The 20,489-nt window shown below is 37.3% G+C and overlaps 1 protein-coding gene across 1 annotated transcript; it reads left to right on the top strand.

Annotated features, from left to right (window-relative positions):
• The first annotated feature begins 1,224 nt into the window (after positions 1-1,224).
• LOC132036278 (mediator of RNA polymerase II transcription subunit 18) lies at positions 1,225-10,329 on the top strand. The gene is made up of 7 exons (XM_059426579.1): positions 1,225-1,379; positions 2,318-2,403; positions 3,389-3,488; positions 9,146-9,203; positions 9,277-9,633; positions 9,771-9,925; positions 10,020-10,329. The coding sequence occupies exons 2-6, from the start codon at positions 2,368-2,370 to the stop codon at positions 9,871-9,873; spliced, it is 654 nt and encodes a 217-aa protein (XP_059282562.1). The 5' UTR covers positions 1,225-1,379; positions 2,318-2,367; the 3' UTR covers positions 9,874-9,925; positions 10,020-10,329.
• The last annotated feature ends 10,160 nt before the right edge of the window (positions 10,330-20,489 follow it).

Below are 20,489 nucleotides of genomic sequence, written 5' to 3'. Positions count from 1 at the left end.
GTTCGTAGTATTTCTTGACACACAAAACTTTATTTTTTATATGTTTAATACATAAAATATACTAGAACTTGCAAAATTTCAGGAGGGATACGATCATAATATTAAATACACATTTACTTATATAAACTTTATGTATAACAGAAAAATGATTGTAATCAATGTTACATATTGTCACAGTCCCAAATTCCTTAAGTCGTGATGGAACCTACACCCCAACTCCATAGATAAACATATGATACAGTTGTAAAGTCATTAAAATGTCTCAATAAACATAAGTGTGGAAGATCATAAGTACAGCCCAAACCTGGTAATACGAGCTAAGAGCACCTAAGATTGAAAATAAATACAAAAGTTTGAAACGCACCCTGTCTCGAAATAAAAAGACAAATATAATAAAAGGAAAAAAAAAATCAGAGTTTGGGACACAGTACAGTCAAACCTCTCCATACAACACCGTTGGATCCGAATTTTTTTGGTTGTTATAGAGAATGGTTGTCATACACCTATAACAACATTTGACATTTAAATGATAGTTGGGTGTTCTAGACAAAAAGATACATAAAATCTAATTTTTTATTTTATTTTGTAAAGTTATAAAAAATAACGGAATTATTTAAATTTTAAATTTCAAAGATATGCATACTTCACTAAGTAAACATTAAACAAAGTTAATACAATTTCAATAAATTTATAACTGAATGTATAAAGTTTTAAGTTCTAAGGAACACATTTTAACTGCAAAATTAAATTCTTTCAAAATTGATGGAATTTTTTTTATAATGTTAGCTTGTTTCATAGATTTCAACCTCTTAGTGGTGTTATAACACTTGTTTTGCTTTCTGAAAATCATTTATAATTTATAAATAAAAATAGAAGACAATGATACTTCTAGATTACAAATATGTATTCATATGTAATAATCTGTCATAAATATAGTATATTAAAGTATTAAATTAGATATTTGGCCAAAATCATTACACTTATTTATGGTAATCATGCATTTTCTGTTTTTATAAGTTGATTAATTATTATATTATAAAAAAGTAATTATTATATTAAAGTTAATTTTACAAAGAGCATACTGTTATAAAGTTTGATGTTGCTATTGCAGGTAAATGTTGTATAAAAAAGTAAAATATAACATAAAGATAGTTTTAAAAAATTTAACTGATATAAAGAGATATGATACAGAGAGGTATGATTGTATTAATTTTTTAAACTTTGCGGCCTTTAGATTATTATTAGAGAATATAAATCACTTGGAAAACCACTTATGATAATTGCTACTGTAATATTCTTCCCCTTCGAATCCTCTTTCAGTTAGCCCCACGAAGAATACTCTCTATGTTCTCAAATAAGCTTCGCTTTAGCCTCTGATTGTACGCTCTCCATCTCTTTTTTACCGTATATTTCAATTCCTTGGTTTTCCAAATTGCTTGTCCCATTTATTTTGCACTTCAATTTTTATTTATTTCATATATATATGTGCATATACTTAATTGGGTATACACTTAAAACTCTTTTCTTTCTATCTAAAACCCTAATCCCCTTTTCTTCCATTGATTTTGGTATTTCTTTGTGATTTTTACCAGTAAAGTTTGCATTTTTTTAACCTTTATTTTTAGCTGGAAAATCAAGTTTTTAGAGCATTTGCCAAATTGCTATTTGGTTGACCCAATTTAATCTACATAAGGGGTTGTTTGGTAGGGTGTATATGAATAATTCTGAATAAGGTATATTAGTAATGCTGGGATGAGTTGTGTTGGATTATTTTTTATCGATTGTTTGGTTTGTTGTATTAAACGAATAGAGTGTATTTGAATTGGATTAGTATTGGTATTAGTTATACATAGGCTTGCTATGTATAAGAATAGTACCGAATAGGGGTCAGGGGTTCATCCGAACACCCTTGGGTGAAAAATTATACTGTATATATAAAGTTAAAATTGTTTTTTATGTATATATAGTAGGTGTTGGACCTCCTTAATTTTTCCGTGTGTTTACTTCTTTATATTTGGAGCCCCAGTAAAAATTCTGGCCCCACCACTGTGTATAACTAATACTTTTATTAGTTATACATGGGTAAAAACGTTACCAAAGAAGGCATTAATAATACCAAAGCTAATACATGTATTATTTTCTCTAATACATCCTACCAAACTACCCCTAACTGATATGCTGTCTGTGCTATATTGTAGATTGTAGGTTGTAGGTGTAGGATTTTGATTTCACTTTCCCTAACTCTTGGCTTGTGATTGGTAGAAAAATTGTTCTTTCTATCTTAAAGGCAATGCACTTAATTTCTTCTGGTTCACAGGTATGTTCTAAAGAGCTCTTTGGACGTGGGTTAGAATAATCGAAGTGGTAATGGAGTGTGTGGTTCAAGGAATTATTGAGACTCAAGTAAGTTCCTGGTTTGTGCTTTAAATTAGAGATGGAAATTTACATACCCAATGAAAAGTTAGTTGAGTTTTATCAAATTCAACAAAGGAAATTTTTAGTAGATCTCAGTAGTGAATATGCATATAGCCAACCCCAACTTGCTTGGGATCGAAGCATAGTAGGTTTTTTTTTTTTGTTTTCAGTAGTGAAGTAACAACTTGCTTGGGATCGAAGCACAGTAGCTATTAAGTCGGTCAACATAACTCCTTGCTAAGAATTGTTGTCTAATTTAGCATTTCCCTATGTTGCTCGGAATCTTCAAAATCCTTGCCGCACCCATGTCGGCACGACATGGGTGTGGGGTGTGGGATCAACCGGATTTGGTCAACTTACCTCGGGTGCTTTGACTATATCTCTGACCTTGAGACAGAGACACATGGCCCGACTTTCATGCTAGTTCTTTTTCTAGCATGAAAGTTCCATTATAGGGAAAGATGATGTACTATAATACTTCTGTTCTGTCGAGCCTTGCTTTGATCTCTTGTTTGAGATGGGACAAATAATAGTATTTCAGAAGCACTAAGCAATACATACAGATATCGAAATGTCCACCCTTTCGTTATTTACAAGCTAAATAGAAAATTCAAGGTTTTAGCTTACTAGCTAAACATTTCATTCTTGATTATGTTTCAATAGAGATTAATTTATGGGAAGAAGAAGGGCAGCCCGGTGCACTAAGCTCACGCTATGTGCGGGGTCCGGGGAAGGGCCGGACCACAAGGTCCGAAGAAGCATAAAATTTAACTTGTTCATTTGGTTAGCATAAAGCTCTTACTTGCACTGCATAATCACTGGCACTGGTTTTATATCTATCTTTTTTTCTTCTATAATAATTAGGAAGGTATGCTACTTGCACAACTGGTCTTGCAAACTTGTGGCATTTAATGAAACAGTTTTTGGCAATTGATTATTGAAAAGATTTTGACAGTGCTAATCATACATGCAGCATGTTGAAGCCTTAGAAATTCTGCTTCAAGGGCTTTGTGGTGTTCATAGACAAAGCTTAAGGATCCATGAACTGTGCCTTAAGAGTGTTCCAAACCTAGGTAAGCGAGTTTTCTTTGTGAACTATTATGGAACTAGGAACCACTAACCCAATGTTCATGTATGTACAAATGTGATTGAGGCAATTTCTTACCTTAGAGTTTTGATATTAGTTGGTTTTACTTTTTTTGTGCTCCATCTTATTCTAGTTGTCTTGCGGTGCTGCATGTCAGTTATTGCATGAAATTAGGTTCAAGTATACTTTGCTTTCAGTACAGCTGATGTATTAGTCGAGACCACATCGTTTTTGCTCATTAACTTGTTGAGTGCCTTGTTTTCTACAAAAGAGTGTTGCCTATCATGGTTTTGTGATTTTCGATGATATACATGTGATCCTTTGATATGTGGACGAGTGTAATGCCGGAGTATAGAAACAATTCTCGTTCTTGTTAAACATAGTATAATAGATGTCGATCCTAGAAGGATTGAGTATCTAATATGTTTATTAGTATTGCTTAATTACGTTTTGAGAAATCAGATAAGCTGGTGGAGTCTTTATGACTAAAATCAAATAAAATAAAATAAGAATTTTTAAGACAAATGATGGTGAAAGAGTATCAATAAGTTGATTAAACGAGTTGATATGGTGTTCATTCTCCTCCAATTCAATATTGATCTCTGAGTTCTAAGTGCCTCTGTCGATTACATGATCTTCTTAACTAGTAGTATTCCTCTCGCTTATACTAATAACTAAGAAATCATAAAACCTTGAATTCACATCACCTTCTAAGTCCTAGGCGTTTATCTCGATTACATACAACTACTATGTTTGGAGATAGGTGGAGGAGATGGATAAGATCTTTTATATCTACCGTTAGACTCTCTATTTTGGTAAATGGAACCCATATGCTTTCTTTGGTAGCTCGAGGGGTGTGAGGCAGGGGGATCAATTATCTTATGGACAGCTGTGGCGGTAGGTTTGTTGAGGGGTTTCACTACAGTGATTGGGAAACAAAGTGGAAACAAAGCACAATCAAGTTTACTCATCTAGTATTTGGGGATAATAGTTTCACTTTTTGTGACACAAATGTCTCTCACTGACATACTTGAGTAAGATTTTGATATGATTCTAGCCTTGTAGGTTGTGTCAGGAGTCGAGATCAACCTTAGGAAGTGTGAGATTATACCAATAGGTGAGGTGGACAATAGTGAAACTTAGCACAGTGATCAATGCAAGTCTAGGGCTAGCTGTCAATTTCCAATTTACGGGGATTTTTTTGAGCCCATTGTCTTAAGGGATTAGCTTGAAAAGGTAAGACGGGTGGGGTCCTACAATTTTGTGACTGCCTTTCAGCTATTTGGATTTTTTTTTTTTTTGGATAAAGTAAGAAGTTTCCATTAAGAAAGGCAACTGGATGGTGCCATTTTACAAAAGCAAAAGCTTGGGAGCAAAAACAAAAGCTAGTAAGCTTTTGGAGAGGAAACTAAGTTAGACTATGCAAGAACCATGGAGCTAACAAAGTCCAGGTAATTGTCAATGCTATTAACAGGGCAGTGAAAGATCCAACTGAACAAAACTACTAAACATCTAGCTTTTAGAGTATGAAGAGGAGTTGAAATCCCATCAAAACACCTGCGGTTTCTCCCATTCCAAGTAACCCAAAAAATGACGGCAGGAACCATCTTCCAGACCTTTTTGATGGCTTTATCAGCTCTCCAATAATTCCAAGTGATATATGCTTCCTGTATGGACTGCGGCATAGTCCATACTAACCCAAAAATAGCTAAAAAGATCTCAGCAGTGACTGGACAATGTAGCAGTAGGTGGTTGACAGTAGTTTTTGTGGCAAAAAAAGCATCTATTAACTAGAGTTATTTTCCTTCTGCTGAGGTTATCCTGTGTACGAATAGCTTCCTTGAGGGCACACCATGTGAAGCAGAAGACTTTGAGAGGCATCTTGATCTTCCAAACATGTTTCCATGGCCATTCCTCTAACAGACCATTCTGAGAGCACAAAAGATTATTGCTTTCTTTGACGGTGAATCTCCTTTGTTTAGAAACTCCCCATAAAATCCTGTCAGGTGTTTGATCATCCGTAGTAAATTCCCCAAGTGATGCTAGAAGAGCAATCACGTCATTTATCTCCCAGTCATTGAGATTCCTTTTAAGTGTAGGCCTCCAGTTATTATTCTCTTTGTATTCTGCAATAGTAGCCTTCTGATTGATAGCAGTTCGGTACAAACCAGGATAGCAATCCTTTAAAGCTTCATTTCCAATCCACCTGTCCTCCCAGAACTTCACATGAAGTCCATTACCAACTTTGATGGATATATTATGGTAAAGACCTGATGGAAGCTGCCTAAGTTACTCGGATTCGTCTAAAATGTCGTCGGGTGCTTGTCAGATCCTTCAAAAGTAGTGTGTTTTTGGAGGATCCGACATGGGTGCGGCAACACTTTCGAAGAGTCCGAGTAACTCAAGCTGCTGATGTGTTTCCATCTCCCAACACTGTGTGGACATGTGCTCTTCTTTGGACTCCAGTGATTTGGGGCTCCATATTTGGCAATGATGATCTTTTTCCAGTAACCCGCTTCGGGTTGTCCATACCTCCACAACCATTTCATCAATAGAATCTGGTTATGCAGCATGAGGTTCCTGATTCCTAGACCTCCAGCAGATTTTGGCTGAGTCACTATTGGCCATTTGACTAGTGAGAACTTGTGGATTTCACTGCTACCTTCCCCAAGAAATTTCCTTCTAATCCTGTCAAACTGCTTTAGGATAGAGCTTGGCATAGGAAATAAAGACATGATGTAGGTCGGGATGCTGTCTAGACCACTGTTAATCAAAGTCAATCTGCCTCCCATTGAAAGGTATTGCATCTGCCAGGTAGCAAGTCTTTTTTCCACTCTTTCTAACACCCCATTCCAGATTTCAATGGATTTGAATTTAGCTCCCAGCAGTAAACCTAGGTAGGTAGTCGGGAGTGAGCCAGTTTTGCAGTAAAGAATATCTGCTAACTCTTCCAAGTTTGGAACCTCGTTAACAGGATAGATGATGCTTTTAATCATGTTGATATGCAGACCTGACAATGCCTCGAACAACAGAAGCAAGAGGTTGAGGTTGATAACTTGAGATTTTTCCGCACCACAAAAGATCAAGGTATCATCTGCATAAAACAGATGTGAGACATTGTTTGAGCTAGCTGGATTTCTGCCCACCTGAAAACGTTGAATCCATTGTAGCTCCTTGGCCCTACCCAGCATCTGTGTAAGGCCTTCCATAGCCAAAATGAACAGGAAAGGAGAGAGGGGGTCTCTTTGTCTTAGGCCTTTCTCCGGGGAAAAGAAGCCTACAGGACTCCTGTTAACTAGCACCGAGTATTTCACAGTTGAGATACAAAATTTTATCCACCTAAGCCACCTGTTACCAAAGTTCATTTTTTTTTTTGAGGATGTCAATGAGGTATTTCCAGCTCAGTTGATCAAAAGCTTTTTCAATATCTAATTTGCACAATAGTCCTGCTTCACCACTTTTAAGCCTCCAGTCTAGAACCTCATTAGCAATTAAAGAAGCATCTGTTATCTGTCTGTCCTTGAGGAATGCACTTTGTTGCTTTGAAATCAGCTTCCTTATGACCTTCTTCAATCTTTCGGCCATGGTCTTTGCAACAATCTTGTACACACCACCAATTAGGCTAATGGGTCTGTACTCTGTAGTCCCTTAGCTCTATTGCCCCTTTCTTTTTAGGGATGAAGGCTATGAAAGATGCATTACAAGATCTCTCCATGTGGCAATTGAGATGAAAATGATTGAGCGCCTCCATTAGATCTGCCTTGATGAAGCTGCACGCCTTTTGAAAAAATGCCATAGTGAAACCATCCAGGCCTGGTGCTTTCTCTGGGGCACATGAATTTTTTTTTTGATGAAGGTCTGGGGCACATGAATTTAAAGCAGCCAGAACTTCTACTTCCTCAAAAGGTGCTTCCGGACTCTCACTTTCAATTACTGATAAAGAGGCCACACCTTCAAAATCTGCAGTGGGTCTCCAATGTTCCCTTTCTTTGTAAAGCTTCTGGTAGTATTCCAAAATTTTCTGCTTGATCTGGACCTTGTCCTCCACGATGTTTTTCCCCACTAAGAGTCTATCAATGCAATTGTGTCTTCTTTGAGAGTTGGCAATTTTCTGGAAAAACTTTGTGATTTTATCACCCTCCTTGAGCCATGTGCATCTGGATTTTTGCCCTCATGAAATCTCTTCAGCTAAGGCAATCTGATGCAGTTCCAGTTTTAAGGTCAAAGCTTTTGCCTTTTCATCTGCTGACTGAGCTCTTTGATCAGCAGCTTGATCAAGGTGCTGCAGATCATCTAATGCTTTCCTCCTCCTGATTTCTAGCTTGCCATTCACTTCTTTGTTCCAAACGGATATGTCCTTCTTTAGGGACCTGAGCTTCTGTAAAAGAATAAAATCTGGGGAACCAGTGAAGTAAGATTGCCACCATTCTTTTATCATGTCCATGAAACCATCTGCTTTTAGCCACATATTTTCAAATTTGAAATAAGAGTGTGAAGGTTCCCAATCTCCACACTCCAGGACGATAGGTTTGTGATTTGAAATCACCCTTGGCAAAGCTAGCTGCTTCACATCTTTAAATGCATCACTCCATGCGTTAGAAAATAAAAATCGATCTATTCTTGATGCTTAAGAATGATTTTCTCCTCTTGACCAAGTATATCGTCCTCCTTCTAGAGGGGGGTCAATTAATCCCAACTCCAAAATAAGTTGGAAAATTACACATTGCCCTGGACCTTGTGGAGCAGTTGAGTCTTTCACTTTCATACCTACATACATTGAAATCTCGCCCAGTTACCCACTGATCCGACCATAGTCCTCTGACCGCTGATAACTCATGCCAAAACTCTTTCCTTTCTGGATTAGAATGAGGACCATATACCCCTGTGAAGGCCCATTTGAAGTCTTCAGTTAGACTCTCAAATCTGCAGGTCAGTGAGAATTCTCCAGATTGAGTGTCTTTTGGCCCATAAAATTAACATTCCCCCTTTGCTCCCAATAGCCTTATGTTCAGCCCAAGATATCCAACTGCAGCCCCAAATCTCTCTAACTAGAGAGCTGGTCAAATTTTCGATTTTAGTCTCCTGAAGGCAGACAATATCAAAGTCCTCCTTTTATTTCTGTCATTTAGCCCCTGCATATTCCAACTCAAGATTTTTATTCTCATCTAGGTTGAGAATTGTGGAACTTATTTGGATCTTCCCTTTTCTTTTAAATGGTGCATGCTTGTATCGGGTTTCTCGTATCATTTGGCCATTCTGCATTTTTCTTTTGGGGTTCACCTGTCTAAGTGTTGCATTTTTGAGTGCTATTTGTAATAAAATTCTACATCACCTATCTTTGAGGTGCATGAGCACATGATCTTTGAGTTTTCAGCCCAAATACTCTCCAATTGCGTTCCAGCATGTCTTGCAACATTGCCTAAACAGAAAATGAGCAAAAATGAGGATTCACTTGTTATCTATTTCACCTAATTGGCTAGCATACAATGGACCAAACTCTAATAAACTATATATACTCCAGTCACATGTCATATCTTGCCTAAAAATTCTTTTATGCCTTCTCACATTTTCCCTTTTCCCCTTTCCTGCTCGTTTTGTCTTTGGGTTATTGTAACCATGAGGGCTGTTACTTGTCATTCTCAGGCTTAGTATCATCAGAAATACGGCTCTTATGTGATCTTGAGCAGCCAGAACCCACATGGTAAGAGATCTGGTTCGTACTGCCGTAGCTCTGCGGACACATGAAGCCTAAATTTTGATGTGATTAAATATAGGACTGTTAGACATGTTGGTGGTCCGATGAGAGGTGCTGGTGCTGAACAAATCTCAGTCTTGGTGAGACCAATGCTTGAAAGCAAAGTAAGCAAGAACGCATTACGCTTATTTTATGCACTTGGCTACAAGCTAGACCATGAACAGTTGAGAGTAGGTTTTGCATTTCATTTCCAAAGAGGTGCCCAGATAACTGTAACAGTTTCATCCATCAACAAGATGTTGAAACTTCACGCAACTGATGAGGCAGTGCCCGTGACACCAGGCATACAGCTGGTTGAAGTGACAGCACCAGCTTCATCTGAAAATTACACTGAAGTTGTTGCTTCTGTATCATCCTTCTGTGAATATCTTGCACCGTAAGCACCTTTATATTGGTTTGTTCTCCATAAGAATTGGCTAGTGGTACCTGGTGGTATATATAGTCAGGGAAACTAGTTTTATTACTTATTTATATCGTCTGGTAAAACATACAAATGGTTTGTGTTGTTTTCAGGCTCCTTCATTTGTCAAAACCGGGTGTCTCAACAGGGGTTGTTCCTACTGCAGCTGCAGCTGCTGCATCTCTCATGTCGGATGGTGGAGGAACGAAAATGTAGTATTACTCTGGAGCCATTTTTTTTAAAACATTTTGTTGCATTCTCATAGCTGCTGCATCTCTCATGTCGGATGGTGGAGGAACGAAAATGTAGTATTACTCTGGAGCCATTTTTTTTTAAAACATTTTGTTGCATTCTCATCGCTGGAGAAAAGACGTATTTGACTGTGCACCTTCTGAAAAATTTCACTGTTTGCTCTTCCGTAGTTGTCATTAATAAGCTGATCGTCGATACACAGCAGTGCTTATGCATAGAATGGAGTTATAATATCAACCAGCTTGGTTAAATTAAAAGGGCTCCCCTTGGTGAAATAGGTCCACTATGGAGATTTTATAGTACCTTTTTGGTATTTAAATTGTGAAAAGCAAAGTTTGTTATCTGAATGCGTGCTGAAGGGCTGGTGCTGGAGGACTCTTGTTCTCTTTGATCTATAAGCTCCTTATTGATTGTCTTGGACCTTGGTACTTGGGCCTTGAGGAGAATTTTGTGGAGTAACAATACCAAATCGAAAACTTATTACCGGTGCTACAACAATTCAAGTACTCTACACTTCTTATTTGTGATTATCTAAACTTTTAAGTTTAAGCATAGCAACAAATTTCATACTCAATCCATCGGTGATAGTTGTAGGCTATTAGATTTTGAGGTGATATTTCCACAATTTTTAGGTGATATTTCTGCAAACTTAATTGTTCAACGAAATCAATTATAAAAACCAATTTGAATCTAATATATATAATATAAAGTTAGGCATAAATAAGTGATGTGACACCTCTCTATGGTCCCCATTTCTATTTATCTTTTTTCTTTTTTAAATTTTTTCTTAGTTTTTATTTTTTTATGAAAAATTGTAGAATAATAATAAAATCCTATCTCCCTCATTAATTGACTTCATTGCTCATTATTTTGAGTAAACCAAAAGACATAACGTATGCGCTGTCCTATAGGATGTCCTGAAGGGTGCTAACGCATAATTTAGAAACTCAATATGGTATTCTCTTTAAATAGATAGTTGTGTTGGGATTTTAATGTATGAATGAGAAATGAGAAAAGGTACTTTTTGGAGTGCACTCAAAAGGTACTTTTTGAATCGCACCTCTCCATCTCGTCCTTTCATTGCCTATGAATTCAAAGGCTTGGCCTCAGATTTAATACACCGAAAAAAAAATCTGAAGTTTTCTCCCCTCTAAATTGTTCTCTGCATTTGTTTTCTTCACAAAATTATAGTAGAGTCGTGTGATTTGTTGCCGAATTTGCGTTCGACGAAGTTGGTGGGGTTTGAGGTACCGCTACGCCATCAACAGGTATATCCGTTTTATCTTGGGAGGAAGTAATCCATAACCTCGGTGACGGTGAGGGATTAAATTCGTCAGACTCGAATATTTTCAGTTTTATGCATTTTACGTTTTTTAACATTAATTTGATTTACTGGTTTTGAACTCAGTTTTACTAACAATCTTAAGGAATTTAATTTACTGTTATTATTTTTGTGTTGTTTTGTTGGAGACAAAATAAGAAAGACGAACAAAGCGACTGTATTGATGCGATGCGTTCACTGGTCAAAAGTCGTTTTATTCGGACAGCCATTATGTTTTTCTTTGTGCAACTCACTATTTGTTTATCTTTCTATTCTTAAAGAAATCTATAATTTATACTGGGAGACTCAAATGTTGAGAATGGAATTACTGCACCTAATCATCAAAGCAAACCCACTTCTTTGGCTACAGGAAGTATATTTATATCTCGATTAACTAAAAATTACATTTTTTAAAATTTGGTGAGCATCTGATCGCGTCTCCCGCATGGCATATCAATGGGATTTTGATATAAATAAATTAAGCATCGGATGAAGTTGATTCTTCCTACTAGAAAGCAAGAATTATGAAAATGGATCTTTGAAATTGGAGAAGAAAGTTACTCTTTTATGAGAAAAGAAAGTCACTCTTTTCAAGAAAAAAAAAATTACTCTTTCTAGAAGATTAAAAAAAATATATATTCTTTTTAGAAGATAAACAAGTACTCTTTCAGAAATAAAAAGTTACTCTTTTTGGAGATTAAAAACCGTTGCGGTTTTCTACTCCGCTGTTTGGAGATTAAAATCTGCATGATTTTCTACTCTAAATTATTACTCGGTTTAAAGAATATAAAAACTTTACCGATTTAGTAATGTTCGTTGATTTGAAGATATAAAATCTTTGCTGATTGGTTATTAGGTTTGAAGAGATAAAAACTTCACCGATTTATTAAATTTGCCTGTGTCAGAAATTATTCGGTTTGAAGATGTATACGGTGAAAACCGGGCCAATGTAAGACCGGTGAGACCGGGGGCCGAGGGTAGGTCCAAATGAGCATGAGTGTGTTTGGTCTTTTCTTTAGACCAGGGGATTGCACCGAATGCGGCTGACCCGACATAAGAGAAGTTTATCCGTTTTTCCGGTGTCTCCGGAGCAAACTCAACGTGGCCGTTAGTCCGGTTTCTCCAAGTCAAACTCACGTGGCCGTTAGTCCGGTTACTTCATGTCCGAAATGAACGTGGCCGTTGGTCCGGTTAACCATTTGCGGTGCTGCCACGCGTCAAGACCGTTCTGTCATTTTATACTGACGACCGTACGAGTGTCAGACGGTACGGTCCTACCTTATCCTTCTAGGGTGTCTTTATTCTAAAAGGCTTTGTATTGTATTCAAGGCCCATGAGGCAAGCCTATAAATAGAGGACATTTTCCTTCTTTTAGGGGTTGACTTTTTTCAGATCTAGAACATTGTAATAGAAATTATATTGAAGCTCTCTCTCTCTAATTTTAGTCTGGATCTGCAGTGTTCTTTGGCTTTATTCGTCCATTCAATACAATATAGTGTCATATATACATATATATCAACATACTTATTCAAGGCATTAGCATACATATCTATATATATATATATTATAACACACAAGTCCATACACATTTCGTATCAACCAAAAATAGATTGAAATTCATCCACATATCCTATACCTCACATACAAATTCAATTGTTACCAAAATTTCGAGGTAAACAGTTTGGCGCCCACCGTGGGGCTAGGATAATAGTGATTTTTTAATCTTTGCTTCTATCTCCTCCTACCCGTTTGATTAAGGAATCTTCTGCTAATTTCTGCAAAAAAAGGGACCAAATGGCAAGCAGCGGGCAGTCTGGTCATGTCAACAACAACGAGATTGTGGCTGAAAATGAGAACAGCGGGTGACGAAGCCTACCAGCAGATCCAATCGACCCAAACTCTGTTGATTCGAGGGAAGGCCTCAACCGGCAGAACACTGTGAGCCAGGAGAATGCCACCTTACCAGCCACTAATCCCTTGAACACTCACAACTCAATTACTTTATCTCGGGCTCAAGGCCGGAAAGCACCAGATACTCCGGATGAGATTAACTTACGTTTAATTTTTGAAAGTTGCAGGAACAGGGGACCGCCATAGCCGAACAGGGAATTGCAATAGCTCAGCTGCAGAGCAAAAATGATAAGGCAGCTCCGGAAAGGTCAAAAGGAGTCACCGAACCAAGGAGGGATGAAACACTGAGAGTCGAGAGTAACGGATCCGGAGCCGGTTCATCCACCGAAGTTCTGAAGATGCTCGAGACCTTGGCAAAGTGGGTAGATTCAACAGAGAAGAGGGTGGAAATGTACAACTCTCGGGTGGATCAGATACCGGGGGCTCCGCCTATTCTAAAAGGGCCAGATTCAAAAAGGTACATTCATAGACCTTTCCCTCCAAGTGCGGCTCCAAAGTTAATCTCGAAGAGGTTCAAAATGCCGGATATCCAGAAATACGACGGCACGACGGACCCATAAGAGCACGTGACTTTGTACACCTGTGTCATAAAAGGCAATGACGTCGAAGAGGATGAACTTGAGTCCGTGTTGTTAAAAAAGTTTCGGGAAACCCTATCGAAAGGAGCATTGACCTAGTACGACCATCTGCCCGAGCATTCAATCACTTCTTTTGAAATGCTCGCAGATGCGTTCATAAAAGCCCATGGCGGGGCTAAAAAGGTGCGCAGCTCGAAAGGAGGACATCTTTCGTATAGCCCAAAGGGATGATGAGTTGCTACGAGAATTTATGAATCGCTTCCAAAGAGAACGGATGGAGCTCCCTCCGGTTCCGGAAGAATGGGCTGCACAAGCTTTCACCAAAGGGCTTAATCCTCGGAGCTCGACTGCCTCATTCAAACTGAAGGAAAACTTGTTGGAATACGAGGCTGTGACACAGGCGTATATTCATAAATGTGTACGAATCAAAGATTCGGGTAGAGGATGACCAACTCGAGCTCCCCTCGGGACCCGTAAATATGAGCAAAAGCTCTGAAAGGTCGAGGAAAGTTTACGAGTCGGAGACGCGATCATCGAGGGAAAGATACCGGCCATACTCTCATTCGGAAAAATCGAGCTTCAGATCGGAAAGATCAAGGGTTGGCCCCAGTCACTTCTCTGGTCGGGGTGATAAACGGGCCGAGCACCCGTCAAACAGTCGAGGTCTATCATTTAGAAGCGATGCCGAGAGTTCAGCTAGAAACAAAGACCCGCTAAGGATATCGGAGTATAACTTCGACATCAATACCTCGGATCTCGTCTCAGCTATCGGCCGTATCACAGAAGCAAGATGACCGAGGCTATTGAGGTCAGACCGGGGTCAACGGGACCCGAGCGTGGTGTGTGAATATCATGAAACCCATCGGCACAAAACTGAGGATTCTCGCCAACTAAGGGAGGAGGTCGCTCGCTTATTGAAGAATGGCCACCTTCGAGAATTCCTGAGTGAACGGGCTAAAAGCCACTACAAGGAAAGGGACTCTCACAAACATGCCGAACCGGTGGAACCTCAACATGTAATCAATATGATAATTGGGGGAACAGACGCTCCTCGGAGGCCGGTGATGAAACGAACTAAGGTTTTCATTGTGCGTGAGAAGCGCAACCGGGATTATGTACCCGAGGGTTCCATCTCCTTCAGCAACGAGGATGCAGAAGGCATCATTCAACTGCACAATGATTTGTTGGTAAGTTCTATTCTTATTTTCAAATCACAAGTTAAACGTATTTTGATTGACCCAGGTAGCTCGGCCAACATCATCCGGTGGAGAGTGATAGAACAGCTAAGGCTACTCGATCAGATTGTGCCGGTAACCCGAGTACTCAGTGGGTTCAATATAGCAAGTGAAACTACGAAGGAAGAGATTTCTTTGCCGGTCAACATCGACGACACTATATAACATACGGTATTCTATGTCATTGAGGGAGATATGAAGTATAATGCTTTACTCGGTAGACCGTGGATTCATAGCATGAGAGCAATATTGTCAACACTACATCAGTTGCTGAAGTTCCCGACCCCGGAGGGGATAAAAACTATTCGAGGTGAATAGCCCGCTGCAAGAGAGATGTTCACGGTCGAGGAAGCGTCACTTTTTCCAAAAAAGCCGGACCAAAGAGATAATGAATTAATCGGAGGCAAAGACACCAAATATCAATTAAAGAAAACGGGTTCGAAAGCAGAACAGAAGGGATCGGATCCGGTTGGTGAAGAAGATGATTTTGGCGTACCCAGATCGTTCGTATTACCGGATGACTCGGATGCAATCAAATCTACTGTGGAGGAACTGGAAAAAATCATCTTGTTCGAATATTTACCGGACAAAAAGTTATACCTGGGCACGAGGTTAACCTCGGAGCTCAGGAACAAGTTAATTAAATTTCTTCAAGCTAATGCGGATCATTTTGCATGGTCCTATATAAACATAACTGGTGTGCCGCCAGAAGTGACGACTCATAGACTCAGCCTCGATGAGAGATTTCCCCCCGGTGAAGCAGAAAAGGAGGCCCATGGCAGAGCCGAAACACGCCTTCGTAAAAGATGGGGTAATAAAGCTTTTAAAAATAAGGTCTATCTGGGAGGTAAAATACCCGGACTGGCTAGCTAATGCAGTGGTGGTACCGAAGAAAGGTAATAAATTTAGGATGTGTGTTGACTATAAGGATTTGAACAAAGCATGCCCGAAGGATTCATTTTCGATGCCTCACATCGATCGAATGATCGATGTGACGGCAGGGCATGAGATATTAAGTTTTCTCGACGCTTACTCCTGGTACAACCAAATCCGGATGCACTCGGAGGATCAAGAGAATACATCCTTTATTACCCGATACGGGACTTACTATTACAACGTCATGCCTTTCGGGTTAAAAAATACCGGAGCAACTTACCAACGCCTAGTTAATGGAATGTTCGAAGAACAGATAGGGAAAACAATGGAAGTTTATATTGATGACATGGTAGTCACGTCCCTGGAAATAGAGGACCATTTAAAACATTTGCAGGAAACCATTGATGTACTCCGCAAATACAACATGAAGCTTAACCCGGAGAAATGTGCCTTCGGTGTCCGATCAGGCAAATTTTTGGGTTTTATGGTGTCAAACCGGGGAATTGAAATTAATCCGGACAAGATCAAAGCCATCGAGAATATCGAAGTAGTGAAAAAAGTCAAGGGAGTGCAGAGGCCCACTGGAAGGATAGCAGCACTGAGCCGTTTCATTTCGAGGTCTTCAGATAAAAGTCACCGTTTCTTCTCATTACTGAGGAAGAAGAATGACTTCGCCTGGACACCGGAATGCCAAAAAGATTTGCAGGAATTAAAAAGATACTTATCGATTCCGGCTCTACTACACACACCGAAGGCAGACGAGCAGTTATTTCTCTACCTTGCCGTATCCGAGGTAGCGGTAAGTGGTGTTTTGGTCCGAGAAGAAGCAGGTACGTAATTTCCCATATATTACATGAGTAGGACTTTAGGGGATGCGGAGACTCGTTATCCCCACCTCGAAAAGTTAGCTTTGGCATTGGTAAGTGCTTCAAGAAAGCTGAAACCTTACTTTCAATGCCACCCGATATGTGTAGTAACTACTTACCCGCTAAAGAATGTCATGCATAAACCGGAATTATCGGGTAGACTGACCAAATGGGCCGTAGAGATTAGCGGGTATGATATCGAATATAAGCCTAGGATAGCCATTAAGTCTCAAATCTTGGCTGATTTTGTGGCAGATTTTACCCCCGCTATGATTCCCGAGGTCGAAAGGGAATTATTGCTAACCTCGGGAAAGGCTTCGGGTATCTGGTCTCTGCACACGGACGGGGCCTCGAACCTAAATGATTTCGAGTTGGGCATCGTCCTTAGAACCCCCGTCGGTGATGCCATTAGGCAGTCGATTAGAACTATTAAATTGACTAACAATGAAGCCGAGTATGAGGCTATGATTGCAGGTTTGGAATTGGCTCGGAGTCTGGGGGCCGAAGCAATCGAAGCAAAATGCGACTCTCTCTTGGTCGTTAACCAAGTGAATGGCGTCTTCGAGGTTAAGGATGAACGTATGCAAATATATTTGGAGAAAACTCAGGTGATACTGCACTGGTTTAAGGAGTGGACCATGCAGCATGTACCCAAGGAGTAGAATAATGAAGCCGACGCATTGGCCAATTTGGGTTCTTCAGTCGAAGGGGAGGAAATCAACCCTGGTACGATAGTGCAGTTGATGAATTCGGCGGTAGAAAATGGGCATCTTTGAGATAAACACGATGGGTCTAACTTGGGATTGGTGCAACAAATACATCGATTACTTGCAAAACGAAAAGCTCCCGAGTGACCCAAAAGAGTCATGATCACTAAGGACCAAAGCTGCACGATTCTGCTTAATAGACGGTCAATTGTATCGACGGTCCTTCTTCGAACCCCTGGCCAAGTGTTTGGGTCTCGGAGAAACCCACTACTAAAAAACTGGCAAAATTCGACGGACAAAAAATCGACGGACTGCGTCACTTTGAAAAACCGATGGAAAACCGACTCCGTGCGTCGGTTTTGTGTATTTCTAATGTTTTTTTATTTTTTAATTAAAAAACCGACGGACAACGACGGTTTTTTCCGCAAAATTTTGAAATTATAAATTCGCAAAACAAAACCGACGATATCACGTCGGTTTTATTAAAAAAAATTAATAATAATTAATATAAAACCGACGGACACGGCTCGGTTTTTTTTTTAAAAATATTTTAAATAATATGCCATTCAATTTTTTTTTGTTTTTTAAAATAATAAACAATTTTTTTTTAGGAAACCGACGGACATATTATTGTTTATCCCACTTTTTTTTTTTTTAATTTTTGGGTCAAATCGGTCAAACGTGCGGGAAAAACCGACGGAAAATTTCGGTTTTATCCGTCGGTTTTTCTTTAAATTCAACTATGGAGGGTTTCATACTCATTTTTGCTCCCTCTTCCAAATTAAAAGCCTAAAATGAAGTTCTCGAGTCTAGTTTGTAATGCAACAAACCGTTCATTGATAGGACATCGGTTCCCCACCTACCGAAACCCATTTGAAGTTAATAAATTGAGGTTAGTTTCTCTTAAATTAGGGCATTTAAAATTCTTTTAATTTTAGTTTTATTTGTAGATTTTAGGCCTAATGCTAGTCTATTTAGCTTTGTTAATCATCATTTGCAATGTTATTAATGTTGAATTTGTGAAAAAAATGTAAACTTTATTTGACTAATTTAGTTGTCATTTTTTTTTTTTTGCTTGAGATTGTGCTATATTTCATGTTCTTTGTCAATGTATTTGTGTTAGCTTAGTTATCATTCTTTGTAATATTATTGATGTTGAATATGTGCAAACATGTATACTTTAATTATTTGACTAGTCTTTTTTTTTTTTTTTTTTGTAATTCTCTTGATTGTGCTTTTTGTTAAATTCCATAAGTTATAGAATTGTTATTGATCATTCTAAAGTTAAAATTGGTTGGAATTGTACTTTTCAAAGTTAGAATTGTTAAGTTATAGTATTTCTATAACATCAATACTAAAATGTAGATTTTATTTCTCTAGATTTACTTTTCAATTTTTAGAATTGGTTGGAATTGTGCTTTTTAAAGTTAGAATTATTAAGTTATGTTAGAATTATTAAGTTATAATATTTCTATAACCTCAAAACTAATATGTAGACTTTATTTGACTAGATTTACTTTTTAATTTTTAGAATTAAAGTTAGAATCCATGTTATTAAGTTAGAATTGTTATTGAGAATTCAAAGTTAGAATTGGTTGAGATTGTGTTTTTCAAAGTTAGAATTGTTAAGTTATAGTATTTCTATAACCTCAATACTAAAATGTAGATTTTATTTCTCTAGATTTACTTTTCAATTTTCAGAATTGATTGGAATTGTGCTTTTTAAAGTTAGAATTATTAAGTTATAATATTTCTATAACCTCAAAACTAATATGTAGACTTTATTTGACTAGATTTACTTTTTAATTTTTAGAATTAAAGTTAGAATCCATAAGTTATTAAGTTAGAATTGTTATTGAGAATTCAAAGTTAGAATTGGTTGAGATTGTGTTTTTCAAAGTTAGAATTGTTAAGTTATAGTATTTCTATAACCTCAATACTAAAATGTAGATTTTATTTCTCTAGATTTACTTTTCAATTTTTAATTGATTGGAATTGTATTTTTAAAGTTAGAATTATTAAGTTATGTTAGAATTATTAAGTTATAATATTTCTATAACCTCAAAACTAATATGTAGACTTTATTTGACTAGATTTACTTTTTAATTTTTAGAATTAAAGTTAGAATCCATAAGTTATTAAGTTAGAATTGTTATTGAGAATTCAAAGTTAGAATTGGTTGAGATTGTGCTTTTCAAAGTTAGAATTGTTAAGTTATAGTATTTTTATAACCTCAATACTAAAATGTAGATTTTATTTCTCTAGATTTACTTTTTAATTTTTAGAATTGGTTGGAATTGTGCTTTTCAAAGTTAGAATTATTAAGTTATGTTAGAATTATTAAGTTATAATATTTCTATAACCTCAAAACTAAAATGTAGACTTTATTTGACTAGATTTACTTTTTAATTTTTAGAATTAAAGTTAGAATCCATAAGTTATTAAAGTTAGAATTGTTATTGAGAATTCAAAGTTAGAATTGGTTGGGATTGTGTTTTTCATATTAGAATTGTTAAGTTATAGTATTTCTATAACCTCAATACTAAAATGTAGATTTTATTTCTCTAAATTTACTTTTCAATTTTTAGAATTGATTGGAATTGTGCTTTTCAAAGTTAGAATTATTAAGTTATGTTAGAATTATTAAGTTATAATATTTTTATAACCTCAAAACTAAAATGTAGACTTTATTTGACTAGATTTACTTTTCAATTTTTAGAATTAAAGTTAGAATCCATAAGTTATTAAAGTTAGAATTGTTATTGAGAATTCAAAGTTAGATTTGGTTGGAATTGTGTTTTCAAAGTTAGAATTGTCAAGTTATAGTATTTCTATAACCTCAATACTAAAATGTAGATTTTATTTCTCTAGATTTACTTTTCAATTTTTAGAATTGGTTGGAATTGTGCTTTTCAAAGTTAGAATTATTAAGTTATGTTAGAATTATAGAATTATTAAGTTATGTTAGAATTATTAAGTTAAAACTAGTTAATGGTACTTTTGGTTGGACATTTAAATATTTCCTCAACTTTGAAGGTCTATTTAGATCGTATTTGATGTGTTTAGATAGTGTTTGATGTGTTTTA

Source organism: Lycium ferocissimum, chromosome 11 (assembly GCF_029784015.1).
Source record: "Lycium ferocissimum isolate CSIRO_LF1 chromosome 11, AGI_CSIRO_Lferr_CH_V1, whole genome shotgun sequence".
Classification (NCBI taxonomy): domain Eukaryota; kingdom Viridiplantae; phylum Streptophyta; class Magnoliopsida; order Solanales; family Solanaceae; genus Lycium; species Lycium ferocissimum.
This window is presented reverse-complemented; position numbering and strand designations above follow the sequence as displayed.

Bases quoted from the DNA above. Each gene is read 5' to 3' on its own strand.
- LOC132036278 (XM_059426579.1), top strand. From the start codon at position 2,368: ATGGAGTGTGTGGTTCAAGGAATTATTGAGACTCAA. The intron at 3,489-9,145 runs GTAAGCGAGTTT...TGTCATTCTCAG, and splicing joins TAAGAGTGTTCCAAACCTAG to GCTTAGTATCATCAGAAATA. The intron at 9,204-9,276 runs GTAAGAGATCTG...GATTAAATATAG, and splicing joins GAGCAGCCAGAACCCACATG to GACTGTTAGACATGTTGGTG.